A 19,748-nucleotide genomic window follows, 5' to 3' on the forward strand; every position below is an offset into this window, starting at 1 on the left:
GCGAGGTGTTCTGCATGGTTTGAGGAACAGGACAGGGTAAGTGCCTGGCGCCGTGGTGCCAAGTGTCCTGTCCCACCCCGGGTACCAGTGCCTGTAGGTGTGTTACCAGCCTGCGGATCGCTGGGATCACAGTGGAGAGGAGCATTGCCTGACCTGATGTATTTTTACACCTCCCTGTTGCAGTCCTGCCTGAGCAGCCTTTCCTGCTGTGCTGCCATCGGGATGGGGCGTGCAGCAGAGCAAGGCCCAGCCCAACTATCGTGATCGGGTGATAGAGACAGGGGAAAAAAACCACAGTCTGCATGGAGAAAAATGTAGTTCCAAGCTACTTAAAACACAGCCGATTACAAAAGGAGAGCTCAGGACCCAGGGGTGGTTTCTGTGACAGGAGCTTGGAGAATGAAAAGAATGTGACCAGAGCAGGCAGTGACCTACCTGTGTCTGTGCTCAGCGGGCCAGGAGGGGAGCAGAACCTCGCTTGGTTTTGCTCTGAATCTCCAGTGTGGCCTCAGCAGCCTTGGGAGCACGGGGTGTTTGCGGCAGCGCTGCGTGCTCCAGGGTAAGCATCAGGACATGGGGGTTTGATGTCTCTTGCAGCGTGGCCTTAACCTAGGATGTGTGTGTGTCCCCCCCCTAAAAGGGGGAAGGCAGGGACCTCGTTTGCTGGGTTTGGGGCCATTCTGGACCACAAGGAGGGCAGGTTTGTTGGAGCCACGTCCCCGGCGCGGGTGGCAGCAGCCTTTGCCAATCCGGCCCAGCGTGGCCGGTGCTGAGCAACTCCCCTGGAATGTTTTTCCTCCTTGGCTTTGCCAGGGCAGCCCAGCGGCGCCTTTCATCTCACGGGGCAGATGCCTGCGGGACCAGGCTTTATCTCAGGACTGGTAGATCAGGGTAAATGGCTCGTCCTCCGAGCTCCTGGGCTTGGGAAGTGGGTGGCAGCAGGAAGGGCCCTGGTTAAGCCCGTGTGTGCCCAGCAGCGTGGAGGCAAAGCTTTGCTCTCTACTCACCAAAAGGCAGCCCGGGAGCCCTTCAAATCCCTTCCTTCTCCGAGCACACTCCAGCTGCAGATGGTGCGTGTGGCTCCTGGAGCTCGGGGGCTGATTTCCCCCTGCGTGAGCAGTGCTCAGAGGGATGCACAGCCCATGGTGGGTGCATGGCAGAGGCTCCCGGCCCGCGCCGCGGTCACCACGCGGTTAACGCGGTGGCAGTTCCCTCTCTCAGACTCGTTTGGAGCTGGTTGGGTAGGAAATGGAACGAGTTTGGTGGTTTTCAGTGGGGCCATCGTGTCTGACGTGACAAAGTGACCAGGTTGCGGTGCCTGGCTGCGGAGCGTGGCGCAGGACCAGCCCTGGCGCTGTTTGTGCCCATGCTCCCCTCCAGGCAAGGGGCTGGTCACCATCCACCTTCCCAGCTCCACTTCCACTGGGGATAATGGATGGGGCAGCCCCACTGCACCTCGGTGCCCACTGGGCATCGTTTGCATCCATGGGGGTCCTGGTGCTCCCACTGGGGACCAAGTCTGGTCCCTTTGCTTGTGACATCCTAGTTCAGGGTCTGCACATGGTGGGGAGCAGCATCCTCACTCCCCCTAGGCAGGGCTGTGTGCACCTGAGGGTCTGGGCTGGCTCATGAGGTGAGAGCCCATTGCCGTGATGCAGCAGGACAGCAGCTGTGACCCTCTCATCCCCCTTTGCCTTGTCCCTTTATGTCCCTAGGGCTGCATCCCCCTGCGCTGAGCCTGGCACCTCCCAGGGGATGCTCCCATTTGGAGCGGGTGCTGGTAACACATCAAGTGTGAGCACAGGGTCCAGGCTCTTTCCCTGCTCCATCCTTCCTGCCCCTGAACACCCATCACTGGTGCTTCCCGGGGGTGTTTGGAGCTGGGTCCAGCAGGGATGCTGCTGGGGGATGCAGGCACAACCCCAGGGGACCCAAACCCACCCTCACAGCACCAACACCCACTGCCTGTTCCATGCCATGAACACAGCTTTAATTGCCACCAGTGCCGGGACAAGAGCCAAATACAACCCACCGACACGTCCCAGCCCTTGCACACACACACACACACACGCCAGTGGCAGAGAGCTGGCTGCCTGGTCCCTGCCACAACGGGAGGGCAGGGAAGAGCCGCATCCCTGCACGGCTGCATCTGGAGCATCTTCCTTCCGCATCCGTCCAAACCAAACCAATAAATAACATAAAAATAGATCTGTACATAAATAAAATCACCCTTTCCCCCCCCCAAGTTTTCTCCCCCGGGACGGGCTCAGCCGACGAGCATGGGCAGGAAGTGCGTGGAGAGCTGCTGCCGCCTCGTCTTGCCCCCTCGTTGTGGCCTGCCCTTGCTATTGAGCGAGAGGAACATGGGGCGGCCCCGGTGCCGCCAGCGCAGCGCCGCGTACGTGTTGTAGCCGTTCTCCTCGATGCGCTCCATGAACTTGCAGTTGGGGCTGAATTCCTTCTGGCAGGAGAGGGAAGGGGGTGAGCGGCGGCTGCGCTCGGCGCCCATCATCACCCTGCTCCGGTGGGATGGAGCCCAGGGGCAGAGCAGGACACCAGTGCCTGGGGGATGCTCTGTGGGTGCAGCCCCTGATGGGGAGCGGGGCAGCGCACAGGAAATCAAAAGCCTGCTCCTGGGCACCGGTCCCGGTGGGTTTGGGACCCCCTGTGCCTCCGACCCCACTCCCCGGAGACAGCATCCGACCTACCGACCCATAGAGCCTGCCCCGCTTGTTCATGGCCAGGTAGAAGCCGGTGTGCACCGCACGGATGGCCACGACGCCGACACGCACTGACCGGATCTCGACGATGCCTGTGGGACAGGGAATGAGGGCTCAGCCGAGATTGGGAACCTCTGATCCAGGGAGGATTCTATCTTTACTCCTCTCCTCCCCAGGGTCCAGCCGGTTCCCAGGAGCCCGATGAGGCTGGGACGGTGCTGCCTGTGGATGCTGGTGGCACCAGTGCGGATACACGGCCCTGCACCGGGCACCGTGGGCAGAAGGGATGCGATGGTGCTGCAGGATGTGGAGATGAGCCCGGGAGGTGGCTGCAGCCGGGCTGTGGCTGCCCTGGTGTGTGCCCGGCACAGCCGCTAATGGGAAAGGCATGCGGTCGGACCAGCAGCTCCGACACAGGAAACACCCAGAGCATCGGCAGGGCCTTTGGGTTCCTGCACCGCATCCTGCCCTGCTGCCCACCGGGCACACGCTGCGGTGGGAAGGGGAGAACCGAGCTCCAGTGGACAGAGACACGGGCAAGGGGTGAGGTGCAGCCCATGGGCACCACTGGATGAGGATGAGACGGCAGCTCCAGCACCTCGGGGTGGGGGCTTTCACCAGGCACCAACCCCCTGGCACCCACCAGGACCTGCAGGGTTCAGTGAAGCCATTGCCAAGCTGCAGCCATGGGGCAGGGTTGAGCAAGTGCCTGTGACTCCATCCCCACCTGATCCCTGTCTGGAGCTGCTATTTATAACAAAGGACTTGTGCTGTCCCCAAAATAGCCCCTGGCGCTTTGCTTCCCGGTGCCTGGTTCTGGAGGACAGAACCAGGCTCCCAGTCTCACCCCTCCAGTCCCAGAGCCCCACTGCAGCCATGGTGAAGGCTGAAGAGCAAGAGCCCAAGTGATAAGCAGAGTGAGCCCCATGGGAGCGCCCGGGGCCGCTTCTCCTGCCAGGCCCCATGGCAAATGAACGTGTTGGGGTGCTTGGTGCTGGCAGCGCTCCCGTCTGGGGCTCCCAACAGCCTCCGGCACCGCAGGAGGGCTCCCTGAGCCGTGGCTCCCTCATCCTGCGCTGGGTGGGTGACAGGGGCAGCCGCTGCTGCCAGCGGGACATGGGCTGGGGGATGCTGCTCCCATCCTCAGCATCATTCCTGCCCCACATCCCAACTCCCTGCCAGTCCCCCCTGGAACACTCGGGCATCTCCATCACCCCCATCCAGCACCCCCCTGTCAGCCCGGTGCCTACTCCCTGTCAACGGGGACCAGAACCCAGCACCCAAAACGGGCTGGTACCATGGGTGCTGAGCCTGGGCTGGCAGCTCTGGCGCTCACTGCAGGTGCCGCATTCCCTCAGGACCCACGGCGCTGTCACCACGGAGGGGCCCCGGTGGAAGCAGGATCCGGACCCTGGGATCAGCCTCTCCCCACCGGCACACGCGGCCGCTCCCGAGGGCTGCGGGGTGGAGCAGCCCCAGCCCCAGCCCCAGGGGAAGGCCTAATCCTGCCGGCTTGTTCCCAGGCTCCGGATCGCAGCTCAGTCTGGGCAGCGCCGACATCCTTCAGCGTTTGCTCCCTCTGTCCCGTCCCGTCCCCCCCGGATGTGCTGCCCGGCCCCATGAGGAGGACCAGCCCGTGGGGATCCTGCAGCAACTGACCCCACGGCACCGGGGGTGCTGTGCCCCTGTGCCACGCCAGGGGCTGCCGGCTCTGCCCACCGGGAGCCCTGCGGGCAGTGGATGCTCTGTGATTCCCTCGATGGGGCAGCTCCTCTCCCCAAAACCACGCTCATGGATGCTCAGCGCTGAGACCAACATCGTCCTCCATCCCTCCTCATCCTCTTCAGCCTTTATCCTGCCCAGAGCGGCTACAGGGAATGATCAGAACCCCCCCGCTCTGTGCCGCAGGGCAAGGGATTCCCCCCACCCCGCGCCGCCCGGGTACCCCCCTCTCATTCCCTCCTTGCGCTTTCCGTCGCCCCAACAACGCGGGACAGAAGCCGGACCCCTCCGGGGGGGGGGGCGAGTGCAGGAGGAGCCGATCGTGTCCCGACGGCCGCGGGGACGGACAGGGGGGACGCGCGGTCACTGGAGGAGCTGCGGCATCTCCCCGGCACCGGGCACAGCGGGGCCCCGTCGCCGTCACAGGCGCCCCCGTCCAGGCCCTGCCCCGTCTGTGCCCGGCTCCGGCCGCCTCTGCCGCAGCCCCCCGGGACTGGGCTCTGGGCTCCGGTGGGAGGGCGGCGGGACCCCGCCCCGCCTCGCCCCGGCTGCACTCACTGCCCGGCCGCTCCCTCCAGCGCGTCCCCTCCACGCCGCCGCTGCCGTCGATGCGCAGGAAGAAGCGGGTGGCGGAGAAGAGCCGGCGCCAGCGCACGTCGCCCTCCAAGTGGCCGTAGCTGCGGGGGGGCCGCCGGCCGCCCCAGGCGCTGCTGCCCGACCCAGACCCCGGCCCCGCCAGCACGGCGAACGCCCCGGCGAGGCAAGCGGCGAGGGCGGCGGGGCCCCCGCGCCTCATAGCGGCGGGCGGCGGGCGGACGGCGGGGCGCGGAGGGACGGCGGGAGGGCGGCCATAGCCACGGCCGCGACCGGCCCCGACGGCGCGGGCGGCCCGAGCGCGGAGCAAAGCGAGCCGGGGCGGGGGCCAATGGCGCGGGGCGGGGCCGAGGGGTGGGGGCGAAGGGCGGGGGCTCCCATTCATCACCCGGCACCCCGACGGCTGCCTTTTAGCCCCGGCCGGGGCCACCCGCCTACGGTTGCGGGGCGCCGGGGCGGGGGGTGGTACATGCTCCGGTCCGCACCGGCTTCTGCGGCGGCCGGGCCGGGCTCCTCGGGCAGGTTTGGGGGAGAGGCGCGGGCCGCGGGCATGGGGGCGGTGTCCGCTTGGGGCGCGGAGCTCGGTGCCGGTTGGCACCCGGGGAAGCGCCGTGTCCCAGCGCCGGCCCCGCGGGGCTTCGCTCCCGTCCCGTCGGGGCCTCCGCTTTCCGCCGGGACGGGAGGGGGGGGGGGGCGGGCGAGTTGCCCTGCCGCGCTGCACCATGGGAGTTGTAGTCCTCCGCTGGCGGAACTACGGCTCCCGACGTGCTTTGCGGCACGGCTGCGCAGAGCGCGGGGCATGGCGGCGTAGCGCGGCGGGGCATGTCGCTGCTGCGGGCGGCGCTGCCGGGCCCGGGCCGCCTGCGGGGCGCCGGTGAGCGGCGGGGAACGGGAACGGGAACGGGAACGGGAACGGGAACGGGAACGGGAACGGGAACGGGAAAGGGAAAGGGAAACGGGAACCGGGAACGGGAAACGGGAACCGGGAACGGGAAACGGGAACCGGGGGGGGGGGGCTCTCCCTCTCCGGGGCTGAGCGGCCCCGCAGGCCTCCCCCGGGGCCTGGGGACGGAGCGGGGGCTCCCGCAGGGCTGACCCGGGCACGGGTGCGCGGAGCCGGACGGGGTCGGTGCCCGGAGCCCTGCGGTGAGGCGGGGCTCCGGTGTCTTTTGGCCCTGGGCCGCTGTCATTGCAACAGCGGCGGCCGTGGGGGTCTCTGGAGCCTGGCCCAGCGCTGGGATCGGCCTGCTCGGGGGTGCTGGGGCTTGGGGCGTCCCTGGGGTTACGGCCCCCCAACCTCCAACGGGGGGGGGGGGGGCCCTGTCCCCGTCCCCAGCCATGGTGTGGGGCAGGGAGTGCTGGAAGGGGTGAAGCCTCCTCTGAGCCCCGGGTTTTGGTGTTTTCCCACTGCAGGGATCCCATGGAGCATCCTCCGGAGCTACTCCTCTGCCAGCGCCAAGAAGGCAAAGAGAAACGTTCCCTGTGAGAGGACCGAGCTGCTGCAAGGTGGGAGAGCTGCAGCGGCCCGGGGGTGCCCCCAGGGCCTTCCCCCTCCAGGTAGAACGTATTCGGGAAGGGAAATAGCCTGAGCAAGGATGTGGGGCTTCCCATGGGCGTCCTGCTTACCCTGAGCACGTTCTGCCCTGTCCTTAGGGACCTGCAGGCCCATCCTGCTCCCAGGAAGGGCCCTGCTGACTGACCTGGAACCTGCTCTGGCTTTGGGCTGAGGCTGTGAGGTCCTTGCAGAGAGGCCCAGGGAAGCAGACAAGCGTGTGCTGGTGTCCTGTCATTGCAGTGATGATGCTGCGGTCCCTGGGGTGGGTGCTAGGACCACAGTGATCCAGGCATTTGCTGGCCAAGGAGGGGAGAAGTCCTGGTGTGGAGCCTCTTCTCCTGAGCGTGTTCCTGGGTGCTCCCAAGGTCCCTGGAGTAGGACAGAGCCTGTGCTCAGGCTTTGCATCCCTTCACTAATCCCCCCCTCTGTGTTCCCTGGCAGTGCTGAAAGCTCGGGTGAAGCAGCTCCAAGCCACCAATGGTCCAGAGGTGACGGTCAGCAAAGTGGAGCTGGCCCTGCTGGGTGATGCCAAGTGCCAGGACCCGCTGCAGGAGGTGGTGGCTCCCAAGGAAGGAGGGGAGAGCCTGGCCAGGACCAGCAGCTGGGTTGAGAAGCTGAAGAAGGAGGCGCGCATCCAGCAGCTGAAGGTGGAGCAGGTGTTGCCTGTCGCTGCCTCCAAGGTGGCTCTGGAGACTGAGGTCAAGGACAAAGCCCAGGGCAAGGTGAAAGGCAAAGGTAAAGGCAAGAAGAGCCTGAAGACCCCAAAGACTAAAGCGGTTGCAGGTTGGAGCCAGGGCCATGCTGGCTCTCACGGTGTCCATGCCCATGGGAAGCCCGCGGTGGCAGCAGGGAAGGAGGCTGTGAAGGTGCCAGGCCAGAGGGTGCTGGATGACAAGGAGAGCAGCCAGGTCAAGATCCTGCAGCAGACCATCCAGTCCAACCTGGAGTGCTTCCTGTTCCTGCAGCAGCCAGAGGAAGCAGAGAGGCTCCTCCTCATGTACCACAGGTCCCGGTCAAAGAGAAAGGTGTTGAATGTCAGCGCGTACAACATCGTGATGCGGAGCTGGGCAAGAAAGGTACTGACCTGTTGCTCTGTGGGTTTCTGGGTGTCTTGGGTGGGGGGGACAGGGCTCAGGAGGAAGAGCTTTGTGCTCGTACAAGCTGTGGTCACAGTTTGAGCTGTGTCACATCTGCCTTCAGCACGGGTGCCAAGCTTCTGCAGAGAGGGCTGGAGCTGGTATGAGGCCGCTGATCCCCATGAGGTGGCTTTGAGGGGCTGGGGCAGGATAGATGGGGCTGGATTTGAACAGGAGCAGAGGGATGTGGGGCTGCTGGTGCCTGTATCCACAGCACCGTTCCCTTCTCCTCCCCAGGGCTGTCTGCAGCGCATCAACTCCCTGTTTTCCATGCTGGAATCTGCTGGGCTCCGGCCCAACCTGGATTCCTACGCAGCAGCACTGGAGTGCATGGGTCGGAACCCCTTCTGCGTCAAAGCCGTCTGGAGGTAACGTGGTTCTGCTTCCTTCCCCTGGTGTGGCCCAGGGTGCTGAGAGCCTGGGAGAGGGGGCCTGCTGCTCTGCTCCCATGGGGGCCTGGCTGGTGCCACTGTCCCTGTCCTTCCTCCAGTGTCACCCAGCATGGGCTCGGCTGGGGCTCTGGGCTCTTGCTGCCCCTCAGATCCGGGAGGATGTCATCCCACAGCATCCTCTGTGGGGCTGGGCACTGGGAGATGGTGCAGGAGGGGATTCTGCCCCCCCCCAGCAGCCATGGGGGCTGCAGGGAAGGGAGCTTCCAGCTACTGTTCCCGTTGCAGCCCTGCCCTGGCCCCCAGGCTGGGTGCATGAACCACAGTGCCCAAGCTGTGCCCAGCCCCATGGGTTCCTTCCTGTTGGCTGAGGCTGGAGGGGGAGCCTTGAGGGCTCTTTGGGGGTGAAGGAACTTGCATCTTCCTGCTCAGCCTCCCCATTGAGCACGAAGATGAAAGCTCAGTGGAGGGTGGATGGTTTGGTTGCTGTAACCTGAGGCTGGTGACCTTGTGGGGACAGGCTGGAGGCAGCTCCCAAGAGCTGGCTCCTGCCTGGGTGGGGAGCAGGGAGAGCTCCCATGTTCCTGCAGGACAGCATCCTGCTGCCAGCGTGCCCTGCAGTGGTGCTCCTGGAGCACTGAGGCATCAGCCTTGGGTGGGTGTCCCAGTTATGCCCCTTTTGCTGCAGGGAGCCAGCAGCTCCATCAGGCACCGGTTATTGCATGGAACATGCTTTGAGGAGTGTGTAGGGGAAGGGAAGAGGCATCCCAGGGCAAGTGCATGGGGCACATCCTGCTCCCCAGCCCTGCCAAGAGCCTTCCCAGTGAGTGTGAAGAAGCTGCACCCTCCTGCAGCTGGCACAGAGGAAAGCTGCTGGGAAGCACCCAGCATGGAGAGGCCTCCCCAGCCCTCCTGGCATGGGTTGGGGCTGGGGTTCAGTCTCCTGCCCTGTGCTCAGAGCTCATTCTTGGGGGGTGCTCCCCCTCAGGCCCTGCGTTGGGAGAGGGTTTTGCTTTTGTGGGTGCCAGGGGTTTGGGATGGGGGGGCTCTTCATCCCATCGTGGGTCTGGGTGATGCTGCTCAGGGCGCATATGAGGAAGGAAAAGCCTGATACGGTCGAGGCTCTTGGATCCTCCAAAGGGCAAGCCCCATCTGTGTCCTTCATGCTTGGTCCTCTGCTTAAACCCCTTGTTCCCTGCCCTGTGACATGCTCCTTTCTGTGCACAGTCCCTTGAGAAAGCTCTGACCTGTTTGATCCACCCCTCCTCAGGTGCATGCAGCAGCTGCAGCACGATGGCTTCCATGTGGATGAGCTCTTCCAGAAGTGCCTGTTTGAGGAGGATGAGAAGGAGAAGGTGCTGAAGGCCGTCAGGATGGTCCAACCCAACTACCAGCTGCCCCCTGCACCCAGCCCAGAGACCTGCAAGTCTTCTCTGCTCCAGGACTTCTACTCCAGGGTAAGCCCCGGAGCTCAGGGTGTCTCTGCAGGGTGCTCCAGGCTCCCTGAGGCCTCAGACCTGTGGACCTCTGGGTGCCAGGAAGGTGCCTTCAGAGGGGCCTTGTCCCACGTGCCTCTGGCAGGGGAGCTGGGGGAATGAGCCGTCTTCTCTTTAGGGGTCTGTAGGGATGCTGGGGAGGGACTCTTCATTAGGGACTACAGTGACAGGACAAGGGGTAATGGGTTCAAACCTAAACAGGGCAAGCTTAGATTGGATATAAGGAGGAAGTTCTTTAAGGGTGGTGAAGCACTGGAATGGGTTGCCCAGGGAGGTTGTAAATGCTCCATCCCTGGCAGTGTTCAAGACCAGGCTGGACAGAGCCTTGGGTGAGATGGTTTAGTGTGAGGTGTCCCTGCCCAAGGCAGGGGGGTTGGAACTGGATGATCTTAAGGTCCTTTCCAATCCTAACTGTGATTCTATGATTCTCCCTCTGGCTTTTGGCACTTACTGGTTCGCTCTGGTTGCAGGAGAAGATGGTGCCGTACCCCAAGCTGGATTTCTCTGTGCAGGAGCTGCAGGAGTGCTTTCAGAAGCAGCTGGAGCTGGAGATGAACAACACCATAACCATCGAGTCGGTGGAGTCAAGCAAACCTCTGACCCCACAAGCCATTAAAGCGGTAAAGCTCAGGGAGTGATGGGGCTGCAGGTCAGGAGGGAAGGGGGGACAGGCCAGCCCTCAGCACCTTGGGAGGTGGCCTGAGGAGGGGGACAGCTTCCTGGTGGCACTCTCATCACAGCAGTTCAGCCTTACTCCTGTTCCTGTGCAGCGCAAGCTCCTGGCCACCCTCCGTTCCCAGTGGCACGACTCCATCCTCCAGGCCCTGCAGAAGTCAAAGCACAACATGGCCAAGCTCAAGACAGCATCGAGGTACAACGTGCTGTACCCCTACCTGTGCCTGCTGCCGGAGGAGGAGTACGTGGGCATCATGCTCCAGGTAGGACCCTGCCCTGCCCTCGCAGAGCTGCAGGAACAGGGTGCTTGGATGGCCAAAGGGCTGCTGCAAAGCACTGTTGTCCTTCTTGGGCCAGCGGAATCAGGATATGAGCCTGCCCAGGTTGTTAGGTACAGGCTCTGCTCCCTGTGCTGAGCAGCCACTGGAGCCCCTGCTCTGTCCTGGCCATGTTTCCTTCCTTATCCTCTGCTCAGCACCATGGGAATGGGCATCTTCCCATGCTCCCTGCACAGGGGGTTTGTCTCTCTGCTCCATCTTTCTGCTCCTCCCTCCTCAAGACCCTCTTTGCCTTCCCCTTTCTCAGATGCTCAACACCCTGTCTCCACAAGGAGAATCCCTGGCTGTCTTGGCCAAGGAGCTGGGCTCCAAAGTCTACGACAGATACATCACCCGGAGGAAGCTGTGCAGTGGTCAGCTGGAGAAGATGCGGGTGGTCTATGAGGGCTACATCCAGCTGCTGGCAAAGGACGGCCAGGTAGGCATGCCTGGGACAGGAGGGGGCCTGTGGCCTTGCAGCAGCAGAGCAGAGATGGGACAAAGCAGTTTGTCCACCCCGTCACAAGCACAAGGTCTGGGTTCTGGGAACTTGCTGCTGCAGAGGCCACCAGAACCAGTAAGGCCCCGTTTAGTGCTTGGCAGGGCAGGGGGTGGTGTGTGGGGGTGAGATGTGAGCACAGGGATTGGTGAGAGGAAGGGATGTGCAGTGCCACTGGCCTGGCCTGCAGCAGCAGCAGATTCTCACTGCTGGGCTTGTCCCAGTCACATCAACAGTCCTGCCCCCAATGCCTGTGGCAGGGAGGACCTCATAGGGGCACACAGACAGGAGGGTCCTTCTCCAAGCCACATAGATCCCATCCAGCACCACCCCCAGCAGCAGCATGCCTGGTCCCTCTGCTTGACCCAGTTTTCTCCTTCCACCTCCCAGCCTGCCAAGTACTTGCCACGGGAATACTGGGAGAAGCTGGTGGCAGAAACAGGCTTTGGGCCTTCCCTGAGCCTGAAGGACAGCAGCTGGTCCTATGTGCTCCTCATGCGCCTGGGCATGCACATGCTGGAGCTGCTGGTGCAGGCTGTCAAGATGCCCAGGAACATCCTGAGCCCTCGCCTGGAGCCCAGGCTCATCCCTGCCCTCTACCACATCTACTCCTTCCGCAGCAGTTGTCAGGTGAGCCTCATGCTGGGGTCTCTCGGGCTGTGCAGGTCAGCTCTGCATTGGAACCAGGCCTTTGCAAAGGCCCTTGTCCCTCCCTGCTGCCTTTCCTGCTTAGGGATGCTTTGAGGAGCCCCTGGTTCCGTGCAGTGTCTTTAGCTGCTCCTTACATCGTGGCTGACTGGCCACAAGCTCTTCCAGAGCCCTCACCTTCACCTCTCTGATTCGTCTCTTCAGGTTGGGCTGATAAAGCCCCATCCCATCTTCTGTCAGATCATGTCCGACGCTGCAGAGACCATGCTGACTTTTAACTCCTCCGCCATCCCCATGCTGTGCCCCCCAGTGCCTTGGACCTCCCCCCATTTTGGGGCCTTTTTCCTCAACGACACCAACCTGATGCGCTTTGTGGACGGGGCCATCCAGCACCAGCTGCTCCTGGAGCAGTGTCCTCTGGTGAACCTCCACCCCGTGCTGGATGCCCTCAACCAGCTGGGCAACTGCGCCTGGAAGATCAACCAGCCCGTGTTGGATATCATCATCTCCATCTTCAACGACAAAGGCAACGAGAAGCTGGACATCCCCCCGCCCCTCTCCGAGGCCCCCAAGCCTCCCGCTGCTCCCAGCAATCCCTCTGCCTTGGACAAGGCCCAGAAGCACGAGCTGTTGCTGTGCAAGAAGAAGGCAGCCGAAATGCACAGCTTGCGCATGGACGCGCTCTACAAGCTCTCCATCGCCAACTACGTCAGGGACAGGGTGTTCTGGTTTCCTCACAACATGGACTTCCGAGGCAGGACTTACCCTTGCCCACCTTATTTCAACCACCTCGGGAACGATGTCATCCGGGCCATCCTGCTCTTTGCAGAGGGAAGACCCCTAGGGCCCAAGGGTCTGGACTGGCTTAAGATTCACCTCATCAACCTCACGGGGCTGAAGAAGAAGAACCCTTTGCAGGAGCGCCTGGAGTACGCCAATGAGATCATGGAGGAGATCCTGGACTCGGCTGACCACCCGCTCACGGTACACGGGGAGCTCTTGGGGTGGAGTGGTGGGAGCCCTGGCAGGCTGGAGCCTTCCCCTTCACCTGGGAAGCAGGGAAGTTTGTCTGTGTTGGAGCCTGAATGGGAATTACCTAAATGCGCTAAGGGAAAAAGGGATCAGTGTGCTCCTTAGTTTCAGAGGAGACCCAGCCATTCCTTTCAGAGAGGACAGTAGAATGGAAATGAGATTGGTTTTGAAACAAAGACGGTTGGAAAGGTACCGCTTTGAGAGGAAAAAGGGAAACAAAGCGTTGCAGGGTTCCCTAAATAACACGTTCCTATATGAAAACAGGAGGAAATATTTGGGAAGCGGAGGAGGTGCCTGGACCAGTATGTGCTGGGAACGCAGGGGCTCCTGCTTTCGCTTTGGGGTGCCACAGGAGCACTGCCTGCTCCTGCCAACGTGTGCTTTCCTCTTTCCAGGGCAGGAAGTGGTGGATGAACACGGATGAGCCCTGGCAAGCCTTGGCCTGCTGTATGGAAATCGCCAAAGCCTCGAGGTCCCCGGATCCCGCAGCCTACATCTCCCACTTCCCAATTCACCAGGTAGATCTGCTTGGCTGGGCTGGCAGAGGGAAATGGGTAGTGTGGAAGCATCCAGGTCTCCAGTGCTGCGTTACCTACACCATGGCCAGGCTTCCCTAAGGATGGGAGCACAGTCTGGAGGCAGCTGGGCTGGAGAAGTCCAGGAACTCGCTGCTGCAGGCAGGCAGTAGTGAGCCAGGCGAGTGCTGCTTTGGCTTCCTGTGGCTGGAGCAGAGCCTGTCTGCGAGAGGGCTGGGCCAGTGTCACCTTCTCCAGCCACAGGGTGAGGGCTGGAAGCCAGCCTGGCCCCGTGGGGGTGGGATGAGGTGAGGTCTGTGGCAGCTCCTGCCTCTGATGTGCTTGGGGCTGCGCTGAGGCTTTGGGGGTCTCTGCTTCCATTCGGAGGCTGAAGTTACAGCTGGGAGGTGTGGACCTCTGGAGAAGGGCATGGGGACAGAGCTGAGTCAGTGCCGTGGCTGTCACCCTGTGCCCTGTCCCTGCTCGATGTCAGCTGTGCCCACGCTCTGAGCAGGATGAGTGCAGGCGCTGTTGGAAGGTGTTTGTCCTTCCTAGCAGGACAGAGGAGCCTTAACCAGCACTCAGGCCTCTCCCAGCAGCTCTGCAGCCAGTGCCCAGCCAGCTATCTGTCCACACTGATAAATCCCCTTGCTCCATGGCAGGCAGTGATGAATTGTTTTCCTAGGGAGAGGTTTACTCATTTATCTCATTAGATCAGATGGCCATAACGAAGCAGGGGGGGGGATGATGAAGGGGGCTGTATTCTGCCAGCAGCAATGGTCTGGAATATGTCTGAGACAGTCTCAACTGATACTGTTATGACAACAAGAGATCAAGAGAGCAGCCGAGGGGGTGTTAATCAAACCGAAGCAAGGACTTCTTGTGGAGGACACCTCAGCCTCTTTCCACCTGAGTCATCAGCACTGGGTTAGCAGAGGCAGCTCCTCTGCTGCGGCACCACAGGGCTGGTGCCCGAGCACTCCCAGTGCTCAGCTCTGCAACTTGCTGCACTGCAGGCTGTGGGGAGGAGGGGAAGAGGAGAAGAGGGTTTGATCCTGCTGGCAGCTCCCCTGGACCAGGCACAGGAGGAGCAGGGCCGGTCCAAAGCAGCAGCAGGTCTTCTGTTTGGTGCTGTCTGGGGAGCAGCAGGACCTTCCCATTCCATTGTGCAGGTCCTGTCTATCTCATCTGGGTCCAGGAGGACTGTCAAGGCAGTTGCTGTGATGGATGGCTCAGTGTGTCCCTAACTGCAGCTCTGAGCCAGGGCTGGGTTCTGTCAGAAGGATCATGGTCAGCTGTGGCTCACTGAGCGATGCTCGCCTCCTCCTGGGTTTTCTGAGGCTCTTGGGGCTTCTTTTAGCATCTGAAACCAACAGATCTGTTGTTTTCCACATGCCCTGCCTTTCAGGGTTGCCACAGAGCTCTGATGTCTTTGGAAACCCACAGAGGGGGCAGCATGCTGGGAGGGTTTCTGGTTTCGAGCCTCACAGGCAGCAGCAGTTAGGGCTGAGACCCAGTCAGAACTGGCCAGAAGGAAGATGGAAACTGCTGTTTCCTGGGCCAGCTGCAAACCCGGCTGGAGAGAGGAGGGAGGACAGCAATGCCCTTGGCTCAGGAGGTTGTCTGTGCTCCATCCACACCCTGCCACCTTGCTTCCACCCGCAGGATGGCTCCTGCAATGGGCTCCAGCACTACGCAGCTCTTGGCCGGGACCTTATTGGTGCCATCTCGGTCAATCTGATGCCCTGCGATGCGCCCCAGGATGTCTACAGCGCGGTGGCCCAGCAGGTGAGACACGTTGGGGACACGAGGAGGTGTCCTAGGACCTGCCTCTTGCTGCTGATGCCCAGCGGTCCCTTCAGCTCCCAAAGAGAAAGGGTGGGATAAGAGCGGTGGACAGAGGGCTGGGAAAGCATGAGCTGGGTCAGGGGCAGCTCTCCCTCTCCACATGGGAATCACTGCAGTGGGGATCAGGCTGGAGATCATAGAGGTGGCCATGAGACATCCCTTGGATTTCTGCTGTCTTCACTTTTCCTCAATGAAGTCTATGAGAGTTAGGGTAAAGAAGTGGAAGAGAGCAGAGGATGTTCCTCATCTCTTGGTCACAACTAGCCCACGGGTTATGGGATTTCCTTCGTTTGAGCTGGGTAGGAGGGAGTGGGGAGGGATTCAGCCCTTGGCACTGCTGCGAAGTCTTCAGCTTTCTTGGCAAGACATGATGTGAAAGGAGCCTGCTGGGATGCGTGTTGGGATCTACCAGGCTCGTTCAACTGGCATTGAACCCCCTGGTTCTCCCTTCCCGGTCTCAGCATGCTTTATCCCAGCAGCAGAGGGCAGGAGGAGCACGTTTTCCTCTGACTTCTCATGGGGGGTGGCTGAGGCAGGAAAACCTGAGTCCTGATGCTGTGTCCTTGGGGTGTCCGGCACCAGCAGCCAAGTGACACTGCTGAGGCAGCAGTGGAAGGTTCTGTGGCCTTATCTCTGAGATGCAGGTGCTCCTCATCCCATCTGCAGATGCTCTCTGCTTAAGCCAGCCTGGTGACAACGGGCTGCAGGGTTCCTGGTGGCCCTGGCTCAGGCCAGCGCTGCTTGCCGTGGGGCTGACCTGGGGGCTCTGCCTTCCTCAGGTGGAGGAGTTCCGGAGGAAGGATGCTGAGCATGGGGTGAAGATCGCTCAGGTGCTGCAGGGCTTCATCAGCCGTAAGGTGGTGAAGCAGACCGTGATGACCGTGGTCTATGGGGTCACCCGCTACGGCGGCCGCCTGCAGATGGAGAAGAGGCTCAAGGAGATCGATGACTTCCCCGAGGTACCACTGGAGCAGCCTGGGCTCAGCTCTCAGCCCCTGCACTGGGGGGGGTTCTCTCTTCACACCACCACCCCCCCCAAACCTCAGCTAAGAGAGGGATGTGCAGGACTGAGCCCCGCATCCTCCAGCCTGCAGGAGAGCTGCGTGCTGGCACTGGTGGGTGGGCAGGGATTCTCCCATTCATCCTTCCGGGGCCCAGCTTGGTGGCATGAGAGCCTCGTGGGGTTTCAGATCCACAGCAAGGTCTGTGGCTGTGCTCTTCCATCTGGAAGTGGCCCTCATCTCTAGCAGAGCTCTTGGAGGCTTCTTCCTCCCTGACGCCTGTTTCTTGTTGTGTGACCCCACTGTGAGTCCTTGCTGAATGGGTGCTTTGCTGTGGCACGGTGGTGCTGGGAGTGTTTCTGCTGCCGTGTTAACGCTGCAGGGACAGATGTGGCAGCGAGAGCCTCCTGCTCATCCTGGGATGTCACACACATCAGCCTGTCCTTGGACAAGGAGCCATCTGAAGTGCTGATCAGAGCCTCCCTCCAGCACTGCCCCCAGCCAGCTGCCTGCAGCAGCTCAAGGCTTAACATGGTTTGGATGGAGGCAATTTTGAGGCAGATGCTCTTTTAGCTTACCCATCACTTTGCTCCACGTCTTTTGCTGCCTGTGCCTGACCCCTCACTCTGCCTCTGGTCTCTGCAGGAGTACTTGTGGGAAGCGTCTCACTACCTCGTAAGGCAAGTGTTCAACAGCATCAAGGAGATGTTCTCAGCGACTCGAGATATCCAGGTATGGTGCCTGCTGCCTCTTCTCTCTTCCTGCCTTTTCTTCTTTGCTGGCCCACCCCTACGTAGAGCAGGGGATGCTCCATGGGGAGAGATGGTTCTTCTGGGTCCCAGCATGGAGGTGTGGGATTGTGCCTGGTACAGAGCCAAGCTCCCCTGTAAGCACTGGACTGGCAGAGGCAGAGTCAGGGTCACCTGTGCTGGGAGGGGATGGGATCTCCCATAGTAACTCCAGCCACCTCCTTCTGCTGCAGAACTGGCTGACAGAGAGTGCCAAGCTCATTGCCCAGTCAGGCCAGACGGTGGAGTGGGTCACACCGCTGGGTCTCCCCATCGTGCAGCCCTACTACCGCTCCAGGCCCACTGTGGTAAGTGTGTGGTGTGCAGGAATCAGCCCACCCCTTCCTCTGCCGTGGTGGGGAGCAGGGGAAGGACAGCCGAAAGCTAAAGCCCAGCGGCTCTCCATCAGGGTGGATCTGTGGGTGCAGGCACATCCTGCAGCCTCCCTGCAGAGCTTGGAGCGGGTGGGGGCTGCTGAGGAAGCGCTGCTGCTCCCATCCCACTCAGGCAGCTGAGGCACGGGCCCATTCCCTGCTCCCAGGAGCCTTCCCGGGGCTCTCGTGATTCAGACTCGCTGCTCTCGCCTCCCACGTGCTGCTGCTCTGACTCACATCTCCCCTCACAGCCACTCACCTCCAGCAGCCCTTCCTGGAGCCCTCGCAGGGTGAATCAGCTGGGAAAAGGGTGCAGGATGCCTGGCAGCATCCCTAGGAGGGGACTGCTGACTGCCTGGAGACTGGGATGCCCTGGAAGGGTCCCTTATGGCAGCCAAGGGGGTTCCCTGCAGAGCAGAGCAGGAGTGTGGGGCAGTGCAGAGGGAGGGCTCACCCCCTTTCTCTCTCCCTGCAGCTGAACTGCAGCATGCAGCACCTGAGTGTGAAAAGCACCCACAGCAACCAGTAAGTATGAACCTGTGGTTGTGACTGAGCCTCTGCTGGCCCCAGTCTGTGCTCTGGGGACGAAGCCTTCCCATCAGTGGAGCCTGCCACTGAGTGCCAAAGCTCCTGTTAACAGCCCTGAGCTGCAGTAAACCAGCTGAGGAGTGGAGCCCTGTGCTTCAGCAGGGCCCTGGGGCCCTGCAGGGCTGTCCCTATCAACCCCAGGGCTCATTTTTGGCCTTGGAAGTGCCTCAGCTCCTCCCTTCTCCTGCTTTGTGCTGCAGGAAGCCTGACACGGTGAAGCAGAAGAACGCCTTCCCACCCAACTTCATCCACTCCCTGGACTCCACACACATGATGCTCACAGCTCTGCACTGCCTCAGGTAGGGAGCTGGGGCTCTTCCCTGGCTCCAGGATCACTCTTTCCTGGGAGAACATTGCATGTGGTGGGGGAAAGAGGTTTTCCTGGTTGTGGCTGTTTGGGTTTCCTGGCAGAGAAGAGCTAAAGGGGGGTTTGGGGGGGGGGTTTGCTGTCCCTGAAGATGCGCAGGTGCTGTTGCAGGGAGCCCTTGTGTGGTCCTTGCTCACGTCCCAGCACAAAGACCTCGGTGGGGCAGGGGATGTGGCAGGGGGGGCTCTCAGCACCACTTATGGCACCTTCTGCTGCCTCCCAGGCTGGGCCTGACCTTCGTCTCGGTCCATGATTGCTACTGGACTCACGCAGTCACCGTGGACGTGATGAACCAGGTACAAGCGGATCCTCGGGAGCTGGGATCCTGCTGATCCATCCTCTGGGCACACCCCAGCCCTTCCCTCCCCTGGGCTTTGCTCCAGGGGCTGGTGGATTGACCCAGCTTGCTGGTGGTTGCAGGTTTGTCGGCAGCAGTTTGTGGCTCTACACAGCGAGAAGATCCTGCAGGATCTGTCTGAGTTCATGCTGGAGAAGTACTGCAGGTATTCCCTCAGTCCCTGCCCAGGGCTGCTGTGGTACAGGCGGCCTGTGCATGGGTTGGAAGAGCCAAATCCTGTTCCCATGCTCATTTCCTTTCCTTCTGGTTCATCTAGCCCTGGTGGAGAGACCACAGCCCCCTGGCAGAAGAAACTGATGGAGCAGCTGTCGAATGTCCCCAAGACAGGTAGGAGCATGGGACAGGACCAGGGGTGGCTTGGAGACAAAGGGAGTGAGATGGAGATTTGGCCCCCAAAGTCACTGAGCTCATGGGGTGTCTGAAGCTGGACACAGCACTAAAGCTGTCCCCCGAGATGGGTGTTCCTGCCTGTGCTGCGCTGCAGAGCCATGGGGCAGAGCCTGCAGCAGCTCTGGGAGCCATCCCTGCCTTCCCCTGGGCTTTACCCCAGGCTGAGCCAGCTCATCCCATCCCCATCTTGTTCCTCTCCCATCTGTTTCCAAGCAGGAGGCATTTGCCTGGAGATGGGAGGGAGGCCCTTGGCATGGTAATTGCCAGGATCTAGATGATACACATGCAATGGGATTGAGGCAATTAGTTTAACTCTTCTAATCTCTGGGCTCTGTGTTTGCCAGACCATCTGGCCAACCTTTGTTGGGCCTTTGCAAGGCGGAGGAGGCCGCTGCTCCCAGATCCATTGGGAGGGGTGGCAGCTCCTGAAGCCTTCCAAATCTCTCTTGACCTCCCCTCTGCATCTAAGCTGGTTTCATGAGGCAGGGCTTGGGGCAGCTTCTCTCCCCTCTGAGCTCTCCTCTCCCTCCTTCCCTCAGGTGAATTCAACCTGGAGAACGTGATGGATTCCACCTATTTCTTCAGCTGAGCCCCAGCAGCCAGCGGGGCCCTGCTCTGCCCGGGCTGCCTCAGAGGCTGCGGTAGGCACTGGCCCCCAGGGCTCCTCTGTCCTGCATCTCATGGGGAATGTGGGTCCAGCTGCCAGCACCGAGGCTGGGGCACATGGGGACTGCAA

At 61.6% G+C, this 19,748-nt stretch overlaps 2 protein-coding genes across 3 annotated transcripts; one reads left to right on the top strand and one right to left on the bottom strand.

Annotated features, from left to right (window-relative positions):
• Window positions 1–2,144: 2,144 nt before the first annotated feature.
• Window positions 2,145–5,248, bottom strand: FGF22 (fibroblast growth factor 22). 2 transcript variants are annotated; one of them, XM_061466643.1, is made up of 3 exons: window positions 5,001–5,248; window positions 2,709–2,812; window positions 2,145–2,458 (listed from the first exon to the last, which is right to left on the bottom strand). In XM_061466643.1, exons 1-3 carry the CDS (start codon window positions 5,236–5,238, stop codon window positions 2,267–2,269), a joined length of 534 nt encoding a protein of 177 aa, XP_061322627.1. In that variant the 5' UTR covers window positions 5,239–5,248; the 3' UTR covers window positions 2,145–2,266. The 2 variants fall into 2 exon arrangements, with proteins under 2 accessions (XP_061322627.1, XP_061322626.1); XM_061466642.1 differs by having other exon boundaries at window positions 2,145–2,461.
• Window positions 5,249–5,843: 595 nt separating this feature from the next.
• On the top strand, window positions 5,844–19,715 carry POLRMT (RNA polymerase mitochondrial). Its single transcript, XM_061466676.1, has 21 exons — window positions 5,844–5,910; window positions 6,450–6,542; window positions 7,033–7,667; window positions 7,965–8,095; window positions 9,387–9,573; window positions 10,083–10,232; window positions 10,383–10,550; window positions 10,873–11,043; window positions 11,494–11,733; window positions 11,956–12,735; window positions 13,179–13,301; window positions 14,964–15,086; window positions 15,926–16,105; window positions 16,793–16,879; window positions 17,130–17,243; window positions 17,785–17,834; window positions 18,098–18,196; window positions 18,488–18,560; window positions 18,685–18,767; window positions 18,879–18,949; window positions 19,552–19,715. Exons 1-21 carry the CDS (start codon window positions 5,859–5,861, stop codon window positions 19,599–19,601), a joined length of 3,660 nt encoding a protein of 1,219 aa, XP_061322660.1. The 5' UTR covers window positions 5,844–5,858; the 3' UTR covers window positions 19,602–19,715.
• The last annotated feature ends 33 nt before the right edge of the window (window positions 19,716–19,748 follow it).

Source organism: Pezoporus flaviventris, unplaced genomic scaffold, assembly GCF_033815535.1.
Source record: "Pezoporus flaviventris isolate CSIRO_AGI_PZ_B2104156 unplaced genomic scaffold, CSIRO_AGI_Pfla_v1 ptg000043l, whole genome shotgun sequence".
Classification (NCBI taxonomy): Eukaryota; Metazoa; Chordata; class Aves; order Psittaciformes; family Psittacidae; genus Pezoporus; species Pezoporus flaviventris.